This window comes from Acipenser ruthenus, chromosome 21 (genome assembly GCF_902713425.1).
Source record: "Acipenser ruthenus chromosome 21, fAciRut3.2 maternal haplotype, whole genome shotgun sequence".
NCBI lineage: Eukaryota > Metazoa > Chordata > Actinopteri > Acipenseriformes > Acipenseridae > Acipenser > Acipenser ruthenus.
In genome coordinates, this window is record NC_081209.1 from 26541750 (window position 1) to 26560686 (window position 18937).

The 18937-nt window shown below is 38.1% G+C and overlaps 1 protein-coding gene across 1 annotated transcript; it reads left to right on the forward strand.

Annotated features, from left to right (window-relative positions):
* Positions 1-6197: 6197 nt before the first annotated feature.
* LOC117429405 (major intrinsically disordered Notch2-binding receptor 1-like) lies at positions 6198-17495 on the forward strand. The gene is made up of 4 exons (XM_034048831.3): positions 6198-6533; positions 7665-9944; positions 12800-13051; positions 15531-17495. The coding sequence occupies exons 2-4, from the start codon at positions 7710-7712 to the stop codon at positions 15726-15728; spliced, it is 2685 nt and encodes an 894-aa protein (XP_033904722.3). The 5' UTR covers positions 6198-6533; positions 7665-7709; the 3' UTR covers positions 15729-17495.
* Positions 17496-18937: the final 1442 nt, after the last annotated feature.

The following is an 18937-nucleotide window of genomic DNA, read 5'->3' on the forward strand; positions in this document are numbered from 1 at the left end:
GAAAATGCTTTAAAGCAGACATACTCCTTCACCTTTAAAGTTCATCTTTCTGCCCAGATCAAGTTGCTCAGCAGTTCTGAAAGCTGTAGTAAATTTTTCAATTATACCATTTTTTTACCACTTTGCAACGCGCTGCCATGCTAATGAATAATGATGTGCAATTTTGCACAGCTGCTGCTCTGGGTTATACTGCATACTGCTGAAGACAGATTGGCAAATGATCCCTTTGCAGCTTTGTCACAGATAAGAAAGGGTATGAGCAGGCTGGGCACACATCGGAACACACTGACCCTGCTGCCTGGGGTTTTCCCTGTTTAATTATTCATTTTTAAAACAAAACTATATGTAAAATATAGAAAATATCCAGAAGCATGACACTGGAAATACAGTGTTGAATATTACCTAAATTATATTTTCAGCTCCCCAGAAAACAGTTGGCACCCTTAAAGGATGTAATGCTATAATGCATACCAAGCCACCAAGACAGCCACTTTCAGTTGGTGTTATTTAACACAAGATTTCCCATGATTTGTAATGGCAAAATGCACTTAAGAAATGTACTGTATACTTTTAACTCATAGGCAGATTCATGTTTTTACATACAGCTCCATTCCTTTAGACCCATGCGTGACAAATCTGTGTTGTTGCAGGAATTGAGTGAACCATGAAAAGGTGCCTATTGAGGTGCTAGAATTGAAATGGACTCTGAATCCTACCTTGAGCTTGACATCCTGTGGAGATGCTTCTGAAAATGCTCATTATTGCATACAAAGTGCATTAAAAAAGCATGATCAATTAGAAGCACATTGCCATGGATATCAAGATTAAACCCAATAAAAGAGTTTTGAAGAAAACTCCACAAAATGAATACTCAGTGAAAAGCTCTCACCTTTTTAAACACCTCTTGTCAACACATGTCTTTAATCCTGTGCCAATCAAATGAGAGAAGTCATACCCCTGTGGGCATTTAATCTTATTAGGGGGGTTTAAAACTTTCGGGAGGCCCGAACGGCATTGCACAAGCAGTGATAGCAGGTGATATATATATATATGTCGTTGTTTTTGTATTGATCTTTTGTAGGCCTTGTGCCATTACAGCTACTGTAAAACTGACAGGACAAGAAAGATACATCAGTTATAATCTAATTGCTTTTCATAATCATTGCTTTGGATAGGATGTGCTTTAAATAACTTGTAAAGTCTTGAAGGCCCACTGACAGAATTATTTTAGGTAATGAGCCGTCTCTTAAAAGGAGTTTAACCCAGTATAGGATGGGGTGTCTGGGGTTGCTTCAATGTTGTTCATCCGTGACAGGAGTTACTGCATGGTTTTCTAGCCCCGAAAGTCACTTAAAAGAAGAGACCTTCAGTATTTAAAAGGCCCTTACTGTAGTGTAATGATATGAAGGTATTATTTGAATGTTACAGTATTTATCTTTTACTCTTAAAATCACATTTATGTTCCTATTGCACACTCCATGAATTTTTGTATGAAGGAAAACTACCATATTTATGTAACTAGACCATGTTGTTCTGTACCAATCATAAAATCATTGTATTGTATTGCATATGAAGGTGATGGTATTTGAGAGGTATTATATCATTGATACTTACATCATCACAATTTCTGCATTTTGTGAATACCATCCTGTCAGTAATAACGTTTTTTTTAATTTTTTATCTAAGAGTTGCTCTGCCTTGGCTTGATCAGAATTCCTAATGGTGCAACAGAAGACAAAGTGTCTAACTCTCGGCTAATCATCTACCCTGCTACCATTCAAGCATGCATGGGTCAATATAATTAACAACCCGTTTCTACAGCACACACCCTCATTTACATGCCTGTGGCAGTTTGATTGACTCTGCCCTCCAGAATGAGATGATTTCCTCCAACTTTGGCTTCAATGAAATCCTGCGTAGTCATCTGGAAAATGAAGAGCTCTGTCCAGGATTTACTGCAGCCGAGGAAGTGCCAATATGCCAATGCCTAAGAGAATGCATTTGTAAACCAAACAAGGATGAGAAGAATGGAAGTCATTTAGCCAGTTGTTATTTACCAGACCATGCAAGGATAGTTCATGTGCCTCTGTGTCTTATCTCTCAAGTAGAGTCTTATTCAGATAACTGTGCTTGTATGATTGATAAGATGACTGATCAAAGGGGAGGTCACGGTCAAGTATCCCACTGAAAATAATTCTTTGAGTCGAAATTAATTTTACAAAGTTTCTTTTAATATTTCTACAGTGTTTTTACCATTAAAGATGAATCCTAATGTTCCAGATGCTGAAGGTTTATAATGAGCAGAATTCAATATTTTAAATGCCTGCATCTCCAGCACTAATTCTAATTATTGCATTTTTTCAGTAACTTTGAAAGTGTCAAAGGCTATGTTGCTTTGCTGAAAGCTGTTCCTCGGGGTATAATTACATTGTTTGCTCCACTGCCACTTTGATAATCTCCTTCATACTGTATCACAGATCAATAGATGCAAAGTCGATCAGAGGTTTACCCCAAGAGAAAACTTTCTTTTGTTTTACTTCCATGTTGCAGTTGGGGTTATGGCCATTTTCTTAGCGGTCACAATCACGCTGTTGCAATGCACAGGTGAATCCCAGTGAACTAAATCAGCTCATCCATATCTACATGTATAAAACACGCAATTAGAAATAAAGATTCAAATGTATCAGTTTCTATCACCGATTTACCTGCCACTTTTAAGCTCTATCAGATCATATAAACTGTAATAATTTTTTTAATCATTTACTAGCAAGGAAGCATTTTCCAACACCACCGATTCAAATTATTCTTCAATGACCCACCCCAATGGTAAAAACTACAGGTTATAGTTTAGCAGGAAAAAAGGCCCATACCCTCACTATAGGTTTAATCTATCCCCAAGCCCAAATTAAAGCAGATATTGTTAATTATTTCTGCTGGGAACAAATCATTTTTTTCCAGTTTCACGCGGCCTGTCTACTTGATTTCTTAGAAGAAGAAATGAGAATGCGGACACACTTGACCGGTCATCTTGCCAGGTCTAAGCGATTGCTGGTGTCACATCGATTTCTTAGAAATCCTGCTTACAGTGTCTATAAAAACAAGCCCCTGCTGGCTGCAGATTGATCCTAATAAAGTATTCCGTTCAGTAGTCATGAGATGCAGAGTGCATGTCTTTTTTAAGTTCAGGAAAAGCTGATTTCTGATTTTTTGCTCCTGTCATCTAATTCCATCTCTCTCATCGTCAAACAGCATTAGAATAGCATTGAGAAAAGTTTCCAGAACAAGAAGTTTGTTCTTTCAAGGGAAAAAACATTAGTTCTTTCTCACTGTCATGAATTAACCATTTAGCCTGAATATACACGTTGTATTTCTTAAGTATTCATTTAGTATCCATCTTTATAGATTTTTTAATGTAGTAACACACAGTCAAGACATTTTGTGGCAAATCAATCAAATTCAAATACAGAGAATCCCTGGTTGGTTTATAAGCAACACATTTTAATAATGCTTTATTAGCCTCCAGAGGATTACAGTTAAGAACTTGCTTGCTTAAGCCCATGTACCTCAGCACATTGCTGATCAGGTCTGAATCCTGGCTCATATTCTTTCTGGAATTGGCTTGTCAATAAATAATTAATTAATGTTTTCTGTTAATTAGTTTTGGTCAATGCAATACTCGTTTTGCAAACAGGAACCAGCATCGGCAGCGCAGATTTAGCACAGACAGGAAACACAGACAATAACATGTAATATAAAGCAACAACTGCCAATGGGAATATATATAAGGAATGACCCAACCATTGTTTTTGGGGGTTTTGTTGTACAGTATTTTGAGAATGCGTTTGACACCAAATGGTTCTCAGAATTGAAAGTGCAAGCTTCACTGTTCACATTAGAAGCTGGGTGATGTCTAATAATTCTCACTGTCAAATTCCTGATGATCCACATTGTAATTCTTGGATGAAAAAAAGGTTTGTATTGGGAGACTATTAAAAAAAAGAAATTACATACTGTAGCTCTCGAAGGATATAATTCTGTTAGTCTGGTAGTAGCCACCAAGGTTGTAACATTTATTTTCTATCTCATTAGCAACACTACCACTGCCTCTCTCTTCTGGTTCTTTGCTTGTGTTTTATAGTTTAATAAGTTCATTTACATTAAGTGTCTTTAATTACACATTAAGTACATTGTAACTATGCATAATAATATTGTAATTATGTGTAAGTACACCTCTATTTACTAAGTTATTACTATGTAAAGTGTTACCGTCAAACTTATTCTGATTGAAGAGCTTCAAAAGGTACCAGCAGAGTGTAGGTAAGGATATTTACAGTCTTCTTTCTTGAACAAAAATACTGGAACAATTTCTTCCAACATAATAGTTTATTTAGTAGGGTTTGTTTAATAATGGAACTACAGTGCACACTCACTCACACTAATTTTCAACGACACAGCTGGCTTGTAATATAACAGAATACCCTTCCTGGCAATTACTGATATACAACATATGGCCTTTTGTGTCTACAAGAGGTAGGAGAAACATTTGCATAGGCTGAATTAGCATTGGAAAAGCAGAGAAGCAAACGATCCTCCAGCACAATAGAAGTGGGCACAAGGTTAATAATGGAAGTGTATTGATTTACATGCATTGGTTGATCTTCCTTGGAAGTTCATTTAGAGCCCATCTACATGCTGTCCTATTAAATAGTTGTGTTTCCCTTTCACAAAAATGGAGCAAATTGCATCCCAGAACACATCACTTTAGTGGCTGATGTTGGAGTTACAGAATACCACTGGAATATTCAAAACACAAACTTAGTTCTAACTTTGAAATCTCTTAGATTGGGACTAGGAGAGTTTTAATTATTATTCTATCATATGTTGTTTTGCTCTCCCGGGTATAAAGATGCTCCTGGAAAAGGTATAAAAAAAAAAATTGGACTAAACCATATCTACCAAACAGATGGCAGTTGAGTGATATTTTCAGCACATAAAATTTTAAATGTGTCAAGGCTGAATAATTCAGCCTTGACAGCTACAGAAGCAGTTTGTTTTTAAAACACCCTACACTGGTATATACTGTAGTTTATCATGATATCATATTAATATATTCTCCAGTGGTTAAAGTCCAGGACTTGTAACCAGAAGGCCACCAGTTCAAATCTCACCTCTGCCACTGACTGACTCATTGTGTGACCCTGAGCAAGTCACTTAACCAACTTGTGCTCCATCCTGCGGATGAAATGTTAAATCAACGTTCTATTATCAGTGACTCTGTATATAATGCACAGTTCACAGCCTACCTCTGTAAAGAGCTTTGTGATGGCGGTCCACTATGAAAGGCGCTACATAGGCAATGGAGCATTTCTTTTTTAATTAAAAAAAACCCCAAAAAACTCTTACCTACTGTAAAACGTTTTTTTTAAGGAATTTGTTTAGGAATTTGACATAAGTCTGAACGTTACAATTTATTTTGCAAAAGATGTCATTTGTGTTGGCAGCTACTACTGATACGTAAGTAAGGTAACAGGTAGAAAGATGTGGTGCAACTAAAAAGATGCCATGTGATATTTATGTATTATCTATACGCCGAGTCAGCAGGTGCTCTGATGTATTCGCTAGCACGCAAATAATGGCGCCACGGCGTTTACTTTCAAATCAAAGAGCTTCAGTTTTCTGTCCGTCACATTTCAAAGAATGCCGCGCAAAAAGATTTCACCTGAAAGGTATTTTCTTTGCAAGAAGTAAATGTTAGGCGGTTGCTTTGTTTTGTGCGAAACGTGTAAATTATGTAAACTATAGCAATGGTGTGTGGCCAAAAACATATAGATACATGATCCACTATTGAAAGGGGTTGGCAACAGTATGTGCATGCAAACCAGTCGATAACAAATAAACGCCAAATAAATAAAGACGGTATTTGGCTTACAAAATGCAGGGGGGTTATGTTTTCGTTGTTGTTGTTTGGTACTATGTTGACAATCATATAAAAACACAAGGAGCTGGGGTAACCCAATCCAGCACAGAAAGATTGCAATGGCAAACCCAACATTATATTATTATTATGTGTAAACCATTTGCGGTTACATGCAGTGCACAATGATTGTGAGCGTAAGATACAGAGACGGCTGTACACTTGGTGTAATGACGTCATTCTGAGTCGAAACAAAGCGCCTCCGCTCTTTCAGCACCGCATACTCTCACTCAGTCAGTGGACAGCTCCTTCTTCAAAACTAATGGATTGATTGAGGATCACAGTCGGTGCAAAAAAGAGCACAAACGAGAGACTAAAGGAGATAAAGCAAAAGCCTTTTTTTCAAGAGACGAACCTGTTGAAAAACGAAGCGTGCATTTCGTGTTTTAAAATGTAATCCTTATCGAAATTAACAAGTGTAAAAACCTGGATTTTTTTTATGTATGGATACAAAAAATATTTTAAATGCTAACTTTACCGTTAATTGACATAATGCTACAGTTTGTAGACTGGTGTTCAAATTCCAGCATGGATGGCTTTAAATGGGACCGTGCATAAGGTATTTCTTTTACCTCTGCTCTGCATTTATATGTGTATGCATTTATTTATATTAATTATTAACTACTTCATGCATTTTACAAGAGTGCTCTGCATTTTATAAGTACTATATATATATATATATATATATATATATATATATATATATATATATATATATATATATATATATATATATATAAAATTTTATTTGTAATTGTTTTTGCTGATTTTATTTAGCAATTTTTATTTTTATATAGCTTTTCAAATACAGTATTTTGTCAACGTAATATACCGTCTAACAGATCAATCAAGCTGTTTAAGACATATATGAAAGGTTGACACATCGGATATGTTTTTTTATTCCTGGGTTCTTATATTGCTCACATAGAAACTCAGGACACCTATTTCTATTAGACAATAATATACAATTAAAAGACACGACAAAAAAATGCAAGAATATACTAAAAGAAATGTCATTAAAAGAAAACATAAAAAATCTGTTCAAGTCAAGTACCTTGATCAATTTCAAAATACACTTGAGCTTTCAGGGGCTAACTGCAAATTGCATAATTTTGCACCGTTTCAGAGTGAAAGACTTTCAACGCTGTGCACAATAGCAAGTGTGCTCTTATTTTTAATATTACACAACATACATTTATAAATCCTCATCTGCCACGGCTATCTACACCCACAATACTAATCCTTCCAAGCTCTTTATACATTATTTATATGCATATAAATTCAGCATATTATTTGAATAAATAAATATTTTCAAATTCAACTGAAGTGCCAAAGAATGAAACACACGTCTGGTGGTCTAGACGATGTCATTACTTCCCTTCTCTAATTCCCTTCGCAGACCACGGAAACGGGAACAGTAAGATTGTGAAGTGCAGTGCATTGATTATTGAATTGGAGGGGTGGTTGTCCCTTGAAGTCTTAACACAGTCTAGTGTTGGTACAGGATGAATTGATTGCTGCAGTTTACAGACTTACTGCTTCAATCCCTCGTTTAAGAACTCCCAAAAGACCTTTATTTGTGCATGAGATAATGGTATCTAATACCAAGAAACAGATTATTATTATTATTATTATTATTATTATTATTATTATTATTATTATTAAAATGTTTGATTACTTTTTGCTACAGGACTGCAGCTTTCTTTTGAAATAAGGATCAGAACCATCACCCAGAATGGATCCAACACCTGAATATTCCCTCTTCCTGGAAAGGATCTTGGAAGAGCTAGACGCAAAGCACAGCAGCGTTTCTTATCAGGATCTGTGTAAATCCCTGTGTGCCAGGTTTGATTTGGCTCACCTGGCCAAACTAAGGAGCCTTCTGTTTTATACAGCTTGCTTGGACCCCAGTTTCCCTGCAACCTTATTTAAAGATAAGATGAGGTGCTCAATGGACAACCAGCAATCCAAGAAGATAATGGTCGCCGCAGACATTGTCACCATGTTTAACTTGATTCGAATGAATGACGAGGAAGCCAAGGAAAAATTACCCATTGCACAGCGGCCCAAATTCCGTAAACATCAATCTATCGAATCATGTCGGTCAGACTCTGAAATATGCAAATATTCTGACTGCGTAACAAACTGCGAGTTGTTAGACGCCAGGGAGCACTCAAGCTCCCGCACGTCACCATGTCCCAAATCAAACTGCAGCAACCCACAGCAGTTCATTCAAACCTCTGATCCAAACTTCTTGCTGGGAGTTAATAAGGAAATGAAATGCAGGGCTGCTTCACTTGACCGGCTTCAGATGCTGCATCAGTTTTCAAACAGCAGTCCTCCACCTTGTGAAATGCAGAGCACCTACTTTCCAATGGATATCGACAGCGAATCCACGGACCAGGACTCATTGCATATGAATTTGGGGATTAAGGAGACTTTTATTTCAAACGAAGAGCCTTTTACAGTACACTCCTGTGTGCAGAAGAGAACTATATTCAAGGAAGACTTCCACAATCTTGCTGCGTTTACACCACAGGTCCTCACTACAGATTCGCAACCAAGTGATAAAGGGGTCGGAGGGCACAACAGGAGGGAGAATCATAAGCCAGCTACTTTTTTTAATCACAGTTTTGAACTGCCATATAGCAATCCCTACTTTGAGCCCATAAGCTCCCCTGTACAAGAGAAAAGACGAGCAAAACATGAAAGCCTGGATGATCTGCAAACATCCACTTATTTTGGACCCACCACTGTGATGGAAGCCCCAAACCTAAGGAGACCATCATCAAGGCAGAGCAAACAAGCAGCCTGGCCCGTCAAAAGTCTGAGTCTGAACACAGAAGAAGGACCCAATTTTGAAGCATCTTTTTTTAACGGAAAGCAGTCAAAAGACAACCATCGTCTGAATGTCAGTAACATGGAAAAGGGTCAGCATTACCAGTGCTCCAAAGAGCAAACAGCAATTTCTCCATCAGGGTTTGGTATCAAATCCAATGGTCAAAAAACGAAAGAAATGAGTTCCAAGTCTAGCGGTCCATCTGCGGAAAAGAGGGACGGCATGAAAAGGTTTAAAGACAAAAGTATGAATTGTACATCTTTGCAGGCAGTGGATATAGACAACACTTCAAGTGTAGGAACACAAACCGATCAACCTGACCAGAGAAAGAAGGAGTTTTCTAACACAAAACACATGAAATATGGAGAAAGGCACACTTTCAAGCATTCCGATGAGGATTCAGAAGTGGTCAGTGATGATATCAGTGATATTTTTCGATTCCTGGATGACATGAGTGTTTCCGGCTCTACTGTTATCCAGTCATCCCGTTACAACAGCAATGGGTCCCTGTCTCAAGTGACAAGATCAGAAGGAGATAGCTCACCCGAGCACAACATGGTCGCAAAGTACAGCAAAAAGTTTGACAAATTATTTTATTCACAAGAAAGTGCAGATGATGATCTGAAGGCCAGTGTGTGCAAACTGGTCCTCAGGATAGGAGAGATAGAGAAGAAACTTGAGACTCTTTCTGGGGTTCGAGATGAGATCTCTCAGGTTCTTTCCAAGCTGAATAAGCTGGATGAAAAGATCCAAGAGCCGGAAACAAACAACAAGCAAAATGAACTGGACCTAGCCAATGAAGATCATTCAGATAATAATGTCTCACCAAGAATCTTCCAGTGCCATACCACTGGCCACGCCATCAAACAGGACAACAACCCGGAATGGTGTTGTTCAGATGTCAGTGGGAGTAATAGTGAAAGTTTAAGGGTTAAAGCTTTGAAAAAGAGTTTATTTACCAGAAGGTCGTCCAGATCCTTAACGGAGGAGAACAGTGCTACAGAGTCCAAAATTGCGAGCATCTCCAATTCTCCAAGGGACTGGAGAGCTACCTCCTACTCCATCTCTGCCAGTGAGGAGATGAAGGAAAAGGAGAGAGAAAGCAAGGAACGGCACAGGAAGTCCAAAGAGGTAATTTTTTTTGTTTGTTTTCATATTAAAACAGGCAATGTATACCAGACACCCTAAATAAGATTACTTTTAGATGTGATAAATTGGTGGGAAAATACCTGCAATGTATTTCATTTAGATAGTCATAGGCAGCAACTACATTACATTAATCTTAAAGATTTCTATTTTTTTACATTAACCAGCTGTCTGGTGCTAGCCTGATAACATTATGACGAACTGAAAATTAGCGAACGCAGCAGTCAGCGGATGTGTGTGTTGCGGTGCCCTTTAAGATACAGACTGCAGCGTTTTCACAGACTGCACCACCAGTTATCAAGCACCCCCAGGATAAACACAGAGTGAGGAAATGTCAGCTCACTGTGGAAGTAGCAGCACTGATAAGCCCAACAGAGCCAATGTCAATTTGAGCGTTCTGACCTGTACAGAGACACAAACCTCTCTTAAACAAGGGTTTGGCATAGCATTGAGTAACTCTGACAGAATGTGCAAATTAAGGACTACAGTACTATCCCAGGGGATGTTTTTGTTTTCTCCTCCTAATTCCACTGCATCTACAGTATTTAACACTTTATTGCAATCTTGTGTTGTATTCATATAGATCTTTTTTATTTTCCAGCACTGGATTACTGAGTGTAGAACTTTCCACTCGTTTATCTCATGGCTTACATAGGGATTTTCTTAAAAAATGATTTCATTTAATTTCATTATAAAAAGGTTTTCAGATTGTTCCCCCTTCAAATCACTCTTTCCATAAGTAACATGCCTACTATACTTTATATGTGCCTCTCTGTTGGCACTCCTCCGCACTAATTATGCCCTTTACATCAGTCACAGTCAATCTAGCCGTACATATAGCTTTGAAAACAGTTTTTCATTGCAGGCTATTTAATATCAATCTGCCCTGGTCAGTGAATCAGCAGCCCCTGAAGCTATTTTTCCAGCTTAGCACCTATTATGCATTGCAATGCAAGATATTCCCCGACGGTTTCACTTTTGGCGCCCTGCCCAGGTGGCATACGGCCAACCAGCAGTGTATGCCAGCCTGCCTGCTGCTCCACTCCCAGCTTGTCCTCAGCATCCAGGGGACCAAGTGCTCTACAGACCACCTCTACAGAACACCACCATAACCTTCAACCTTCATGTCTGTATTTACATTTCCTATACAAAAATCTCTGCTCTGATCTTCATAGAAATTATACAGTACGTTTGACTTTAATCATGATGACCTATTTATAGAAACATAGGGCCCAATTCACAGAGCTTTACCTCAACTTTAAATGATTAAATGCAGTTTTCTGATTGTGAAACATTTCCATTGTTGGTTTATTAAACAACAAGCACGACTTAAAATATATCGAAGCACTACAAAGAATCACTAGAAAAAGTTTAGACAAGAAGTCTTTATCTGTGTCTTCCTGTCATGTACTGTATCTTATGAAGACATTGACAAATACTTTTTTTTAAAGTCTAGAAAATTCTAACGAATAGAAATCCACCAGAATATACAGTACTTTGTAAAGCGTTATTTATTGAGTTAAAGTTTTGTAGGGGGCATACGTTGTTTCTTCCTCTCTCAGAGCCTTCCCTTGATTTATTCAACACCTGATTATCTCAACACATTCCAGTCACCAAATACAGAAGAAACATATGCAGTCTCACCTTGATAATCCAAACCCCTTGATTATCAGAACATAAACATGCTTTTAACTTTGGTATTGAATTTTAACACTCTTTAAAAGGCGAGTTATACAGGTGGGACGATGAGAGTTTGTGAGCCAGTTATGTAGAGTTGTGTGGTGGATTGGTGATGTGTACCATCAACATTGCTTCACATGAAATTAAATGCAGGCTTCCATAGGTGAAATGCTTGTGATTGAACCCACTTACACCACCTTGTTTACTATCATCATTGGAAAATAAAACAGTCGTGACATCCAGCAAGCAATGAAGCAGCTCTCTTCATGTTGGCAGTAATCAGTATTGACCCTGGTCAAGTCTGCAGCCTCACCAGATCCATTGCATTGGGGTATCATCCAGCATGGGGCGCAGCGCTCTAATCACCCCCCACTGTGGCAAATTGCTTATGTTCCAGGGGATTGTGTAAGGAATACAAAAATAAAAATGTACTTCCACCCGCTGCAAAAACCAAAATGTGAAAGACTATCCAATCTCATCTCCTTGTTTCCTCTGTAAGCTAGAGTACAGCCTTGAGGCAATGCATTATTAATGATGTGCATTTCATACATTCACTTTACACTACAAAGGTGCTGATCTGCCGCTGGGCACTCACTGCTCCTGTGCAGCATCTCTTGGTTCACTAGGCCTTTGAATACAATGCCTACAATGGAATAGCTTCTAGCACAGCTGCGGCTGTACAACTGAGGGGTGTCCTGGAAAATCTTGATAACCCACAATTTAATTTTCTTTCCATAATCTGTCTATGCTTCATATTACCAACCAAACACGAATTTATGATAACTAAACTGGTTGTGGGTTACCAGGTCTTTCCAGGATACCCCTCAGTTTAAAATCCTTCCTATGGATAATAATCAGGGAATGTGTATCTTCCACCTCAAACTAACATCTTGGAGGTTCAAAGCATCTCCTATACAGTACATTGGGGTATCAAAAAAATCATTGTATCATTGTCAGCTGGTGTTGTGTTTGCACTTGAAGATTTACAGTTGATTTTAATATGTTCAAATACAACAAAACCCCAGGTAACAGGAGCTGGTTTTGACTTTGTCCTAACAGAAAACTATGTTAAGTAAATCATTCATTGCTTCTCTTGTAAACGGCTATCCCCAAGGGCCTCCTTTTCACACTCTCTCAAACCTTTTGATCTGTATCTGCAGACAGACAGGCAGTACGAAATCCCCCAGGCACACAGGTCCTCGAAGCAGCCGAAAGATTCCTACTTGATAGAGCAGGTCTTCAGCCCTCACCCCTTCTCCACGTCTGTCAAATCGCACAAGAGCAACCCCCTCTACACGGACATGAGGCTGACAGAGATGTCAGAGTCCAAGCGACCCCATCCTTCGTGGACAATCGAGGAATACAAACGAAACTCAGGGGAGAAGGGGAAGCTAGCAGTGCTGGATCTGCAAGTGAGTCCCGACACGTATTCTCTTACTTTATACTTCCAAGTGTGCCATGTTACAATCATGTCATTAATTAAGACTGTTTGTGGGATGTCTAGATGCAGCACAGCGTACTGTTGCATGTCAGGCTGCAAGTCAGAGTGACAATAGAAATTAGCGTTTGCTGCCTGCTCTCTTTTGGCAGCGAAGGTTGTTCTGTCTTATTTAATCTCTACCTGTACATGACTGTCTCCTGACTAACTTGGTTGACACTTGACAGCTATTACTTTACTCACATAAAAGCTTTGCAGAGTGAAAAACAACAGGGCTTGGATCAATAACTCATTAGGACCGATTGCTTTTAGCCTTTCCTCCTCTAACTAATCAAACGCATTGATGTTTTTTTTACTCAGGTATTACATTCAGGGATAGATCTTTTTTGACTACTGTAATGTTGCAAAGGCAGTAACCAATAAGTTTGAAAACAATTATACTTAATTAAAATCTATAGAAAAAGCATTCCTGTGACAGGATTAGTCTAAAGAAACCTCACTCTTTTTTCTCTCAAAATCAGATTTTAGACAAAGAAGACAAAGAACACAAAGCACCTGGTATAATTTAATCTGCGGAAATGAAAAACAAAATGGTAAATTAATAAATGCTTGCCAAGTTGTAAAATAGCTTCTGTAGAATATATTTCACCTGTAAGATTGTTGGCTTTTTAACAGCAGCAATAGCAAATGGCATAAATTGCTCCTATTTACAGCTACTGAACACCCTAAACACCTATGACCTGTTTAAAGCCCCTTTGTTCTCAGCTAGCAGAGGAGCTCCACTGAAATTGTGTAGCCATTATTTCCAGGAAGCTGCCATTCTGCTCTGCCCTAGCATGCAATATAGCTAAGCGATCCAGACAGTAAATTGAAAGTGACAAAATGACCAGTGTTTGAAGATTACAGCGCCTGGCCCTTTGCCATCATCGCTATTACACAGCATTGTCGTCAAAATGACATATTTGAAATGGTCCCATCCTCTTTTAACCTCTCATGCGCTGTTAACAGATTTCCAGGTTTTGTAATGCAAATTTCCTGAGGCACAGGGAAAGGGATTTACATTAGTTGGTTATGAACACAATAGACTAATTATACTGTAAGAAGGACATGGACATGGACATGGAAAAAGCTTGCTTTAACAAAATACAGTTATTGCACAAAATTCTGTATATTGACTTTCCTCAGCAAAGCCACTGGCCAGTGTCAGATTTATAGCCCTATCACTGAGGCGTGGTTGAATTCAGGGGGGGCTATTCTTCCAATTACCAAGTAACAATGTGGTTTAATTATTCCGCTTCAAAACAAAAAGAAAAGACAAACATGTTTTAAAAACAGAACCAATAATGCATAAGCGCTCTGTCTGTCACGAATCAGAAACTTTCAAGGACAGCGTTTATTTTTCATTGCAGATGGTGACAATATTTGTTGGACGTGGTACAAGTTTGAGAACAGGACCAAATGGCAATCTTACAAAGCAAATCATCTGTGTCAGGCACTGCTTCTTTTATAAGATATCTGCAGAAAGTATATTGTAAATTGCACTTAAAGATTAGATGTGGGAGATTAATTAAAACACGACCTGTGAATGACTTGGTCGTAACCCATCTATCAAGTCCTGAAGGAATTAAAGGTTCAAAGGCATTCATCAAATAAGATCAGTATTCACACCATACTTGTGTTACCACCTTTCAGTCTGGGTTTTCTGGGAAATAACTTTCATCCTCACAAATCTGTACTCAGAACAAAAAGAAAAGCTTACTTGTATTACGTATTGATTACTAGAAAGATCTCCAGTTGATCTCAGTGCTGTAACAGCTAATAACGCTAGAATACTGATTCGTGATTTAGCTGCTTTGCTGGAGTAGAACTTGATGAATTATCATTCAGACAGGGATAGAGACCTTCAATAATAATGCACCATGAACTTGCAAGCTACAGGGAGTTGGAAAGCCCTGTGGAAATACAAAATGAAGTGCACAACTCAGATCCAGAATGGTTCCGGTTACAGCTAGGGAGACTTGGACTGCAATTGGTTACCCGTATTTATTTTCTCATATGGCTTCCCAACATTTTGGAATCCAAATGTCTGTATATCTGCTTCCTATTCTGAAAGAGGGGCCTCAAGTACAACTTCTCTGTTGGTTCGACCTCGTTGGTAATTTCGCTTTCAGAAGAAACGGCTGCACTTGATGTCTCTCTCTTTTTTGCATGTCATATATTATTGATGAAAATCAATTAAAATAACTGTCAGAAGCGCTCACAAGAAGCGTCCGAGATTCAGTCTCGACAGACAGCATCCTTCAGGTGCCTGAATAAGGTCTGTGGTTTAAATCATGGACACTGAAGCACCTACAACCCATTGTCCACGTTGTTTAGCTTGTGCAAGTGGAGCTGTCTGTTCTCCTTCCACAATCACCCGACTCACTCAGCATTTTCTTCCTTTTCCATTTCAGACTCAAGAATCTTTAAATCCAAACAATTTAGAGTTCTGGATGGAGGACATTTACACGCCAGGCTACGATTCCTTACTCAAGCGCAAGGAGGCTGAGTTCAGGAGAGCGAAGGTTTGTAAGATCGGGGCTCTGATTGCAGCGGCAGTCTGTACGGTTATCTTGGTCATAGTGGTCCCAATTTGCACAATGAAATCATAACATGTAAAAGTTGTTGTATTATATACAGCTGAAATGTTATTCTTAAAACCAATTTAACAAAAATTATATAAATATATGTAGCAGTGGGTTGACAAGAAAACTGTGTCAAGATTTTTGTAAACAATGCTCATGTACATTTCATTGTGAATATTTTCAAATTAAAGATGCATCAGGTTGATTGCATTTTGAGAATACTTTTGAGGTTTATTTTCTATTATCATTTTCTATTATATTACTTTAGCTAAAGAATATCAAGCGTTCGAAACATGGTCAGGATCTGTTTTTTAAATCTAGTTAATTCATGTTTGAGTGCAGAAAAGGGAATGGCGTGGCTTCAGAAGTATTTATTTTTGCGTTGAAGGAAACACTTTTAAAGTACGTACAAAATAAGTTAATTGAGGAATATAAATGCAATTTAAAACATCTTGTGCCAAAGTCACAAAGTAGACAAGCAACGATTTGAGAGAGAGAGAGAGAGAGAGAGAGAGAGAGAGAGGATTTTATTTTCCACTACCCATAAAATACAGTACTCCCAGTTTCTGATACTTCAGTTGTCTACAATATACATCTAAACCATCCAACATTAGGAACACTATGCAAAATGCATTGCATTGTAGCAGAGAACAGATATGTCAGGGGACTTTCATTAAGGCAGGGAACAAATCAGAATGATAGCACTGCTATTGCAATAGCTATTGTATGACTACTGAGTAACAGAGCCTTGTCTGTAAAGCAGTAAATGCACTAATGTCTAATTTACCAGTGTGCTAATTATTGAGAAATAGGGCTTGTATTATATAGTGTCACTATAGTGTATAATTTATTTCAGGCTTAAGTTGAAACACTAAGAGATGCCATGCAGTGTGATGAAGTTAGAAATGTTTCGAGGGCAAACCAGTACTGTGTATACAGAATGAGAAACACGGTTATGCATTGATTATGATATTGATTTATGATCCATTAAAATAATAATAAAAAGAAATAACCACAGGGTCTGTTTTAATGAAGTAAACTGTGGCAGAACTAAAATCCCGCCACCTCTTAATTCTATATAAACCCCACAGGTGTTTTCAGGTTAATACATTGCCCCCGCATAACATCCTTGAATAATATAAAAGGACAGTGGAAACAGGTCTGTGGTTGAAGTTCGGGAGTTTTAGGCTGGTCATGTTCAGAGCTGCGATTGTGTAGATCCTTTAAGTCTTGGGTACTTACTGGTTGTCGTAGATCTATCTCAGTTACTTATTACTTTGTTATCCACTTCTTGTCTGCTCACAACGCTCCGGCCCTGGTGCTCAGTAGAATCCTGCTTCCATTCAACCAGGCAGTGAAAGTCTCACCACATAACTGTCCCGCCCCTTGAGTAACATGGTATCAAGCGCTTCTAACTCAGCCTGCCGATATGTAATCTCTTCAAGGGCCGAAGAAACAGTAATTGCTGCCAATCTAAACGTCCCCTTCAATGTCAGTGTTCCAATCACAACTTCATTAATATCTCTGTACACAAAAGTACATGTAGCTGAACTGACTGACCTTGGACACAGACATCAATTACTGTAGGGCGATAGGGATGATGGGCAGGGCTTTTGAATGTAATAAGTTTACAAAAACCTTGTGATCAGTCTTGTGACCCTGCCTTTAATATATAAACTGTGATCCGTTGCATACTGTAGTCTTTTATAAATAATTTCAGTGTTAATACAAATGCATTATGTAAGCACTGGTGTAACGACAGTAGAATATTAAAACATTACTGTTCTGACTGTTTGTCTGTGTACTTCTCTTTTGTATTTTTTTGTATTTTTTGCATTGTCTATACATTGAAGAAGAGATCCACAGAGTCAGGTTCACAAATATATGCTGGAGAGCAGATTTCCACAGTTTTTTATCTTGGGGTGTTTGGTGGAAAATTGCAGCACAGAGTTTTGATCTCTATTCCAGTCCACATTCACATAAACCTCCTAGTTTATTATATTCTAAATCTCCTACTTTATAAAACTGCTGTTGCCCCTCCATCAAAAGTTTACATAGAATCCAGAACTTGGAATCTTACTTTCTATCATCATGATCTGAAAATTCCTTTTTTTTTTACTTCCACTAGTTCTGGAATTCAATTAGAGCTGTATGTGGAAGTGTTGAAATGCTGTTCTAGAAATGTTAATCATTTAGAAAGTAATGGAATGTAAAATGAAATCAATAGATTGTCACACATCGGAAATCCCTTTTTGTATGGCAGCAGGCTTAGCACATTATATATAATTTCCCTGCAAATAGATCTGTGAACCAGAATAATATGGTAAAAAGAACAGCAATGCTTTAACATACAATGTGTCTATTAATATTAAAAAGTAGATAACAATTTCAGGACACATATCACTTCTGCCTTTAACATTTATATAAATGTATTGAAATGGAAATGTATGCAGTGAAAATAATGCTCTCTGCAGGTTATTAGTTTTTGCTTGCTGTGGGGCAAACCCATCTAGAATAATGAAAGGCAAGACAGGATTGCAGTTGTCTTCATGCTACGCAGAACTGTAAACTCACCACAGGGTTTATAGCATTAGGGCTCTTTGTCTACCACTGTGTATTGAATTAACCACATGCAAACTTTATCCTATCCAACCACAGTGCCCTGTATACATATGCCCCAACCTCTTCCTAAAACTTCATAGTTCCCAGTAACCTCCCTGTCAAGTATAAACTTAATTTGCACATTCCATTCAAATTTAATTGCTAAAAAAGGTTGAGTGGATTCTTTCTAACAAGAAGTTTCATGTGTGTCTTCGACATCATAAAAAAAGGAAAACAATGGTTTGTAGTTCATATTACTGGTACAGAGAGTATCTCATTTTGTACTGAGAAATCATATCCTGTGCATCATGACCTGTGGAATATAACGTTGGGCTCATTCCAAGAAGAACTCATTCTATCAATCAACGCTGAACCGAGGGGACCCCTTGGAAATCGGCAGTCAGTGAAACTCAGAAAGCTGTCTCCGGATATGAAAATGATTACAGTACACATCCAGCAGAGCCCTCCTTTAGAGTCACAGAGGTATCAGTTCAAATCTGGGGGAGGTCTCATTATAATCAGGGCTGTTTGAAGTATGCAATATGTGCATTTAGCTGTGAAACCAACGCAGAAATACCACATATAGTAGAACTGTTTATTTTAAATTATAGACCTAGTTTGCATATTTTCATAGG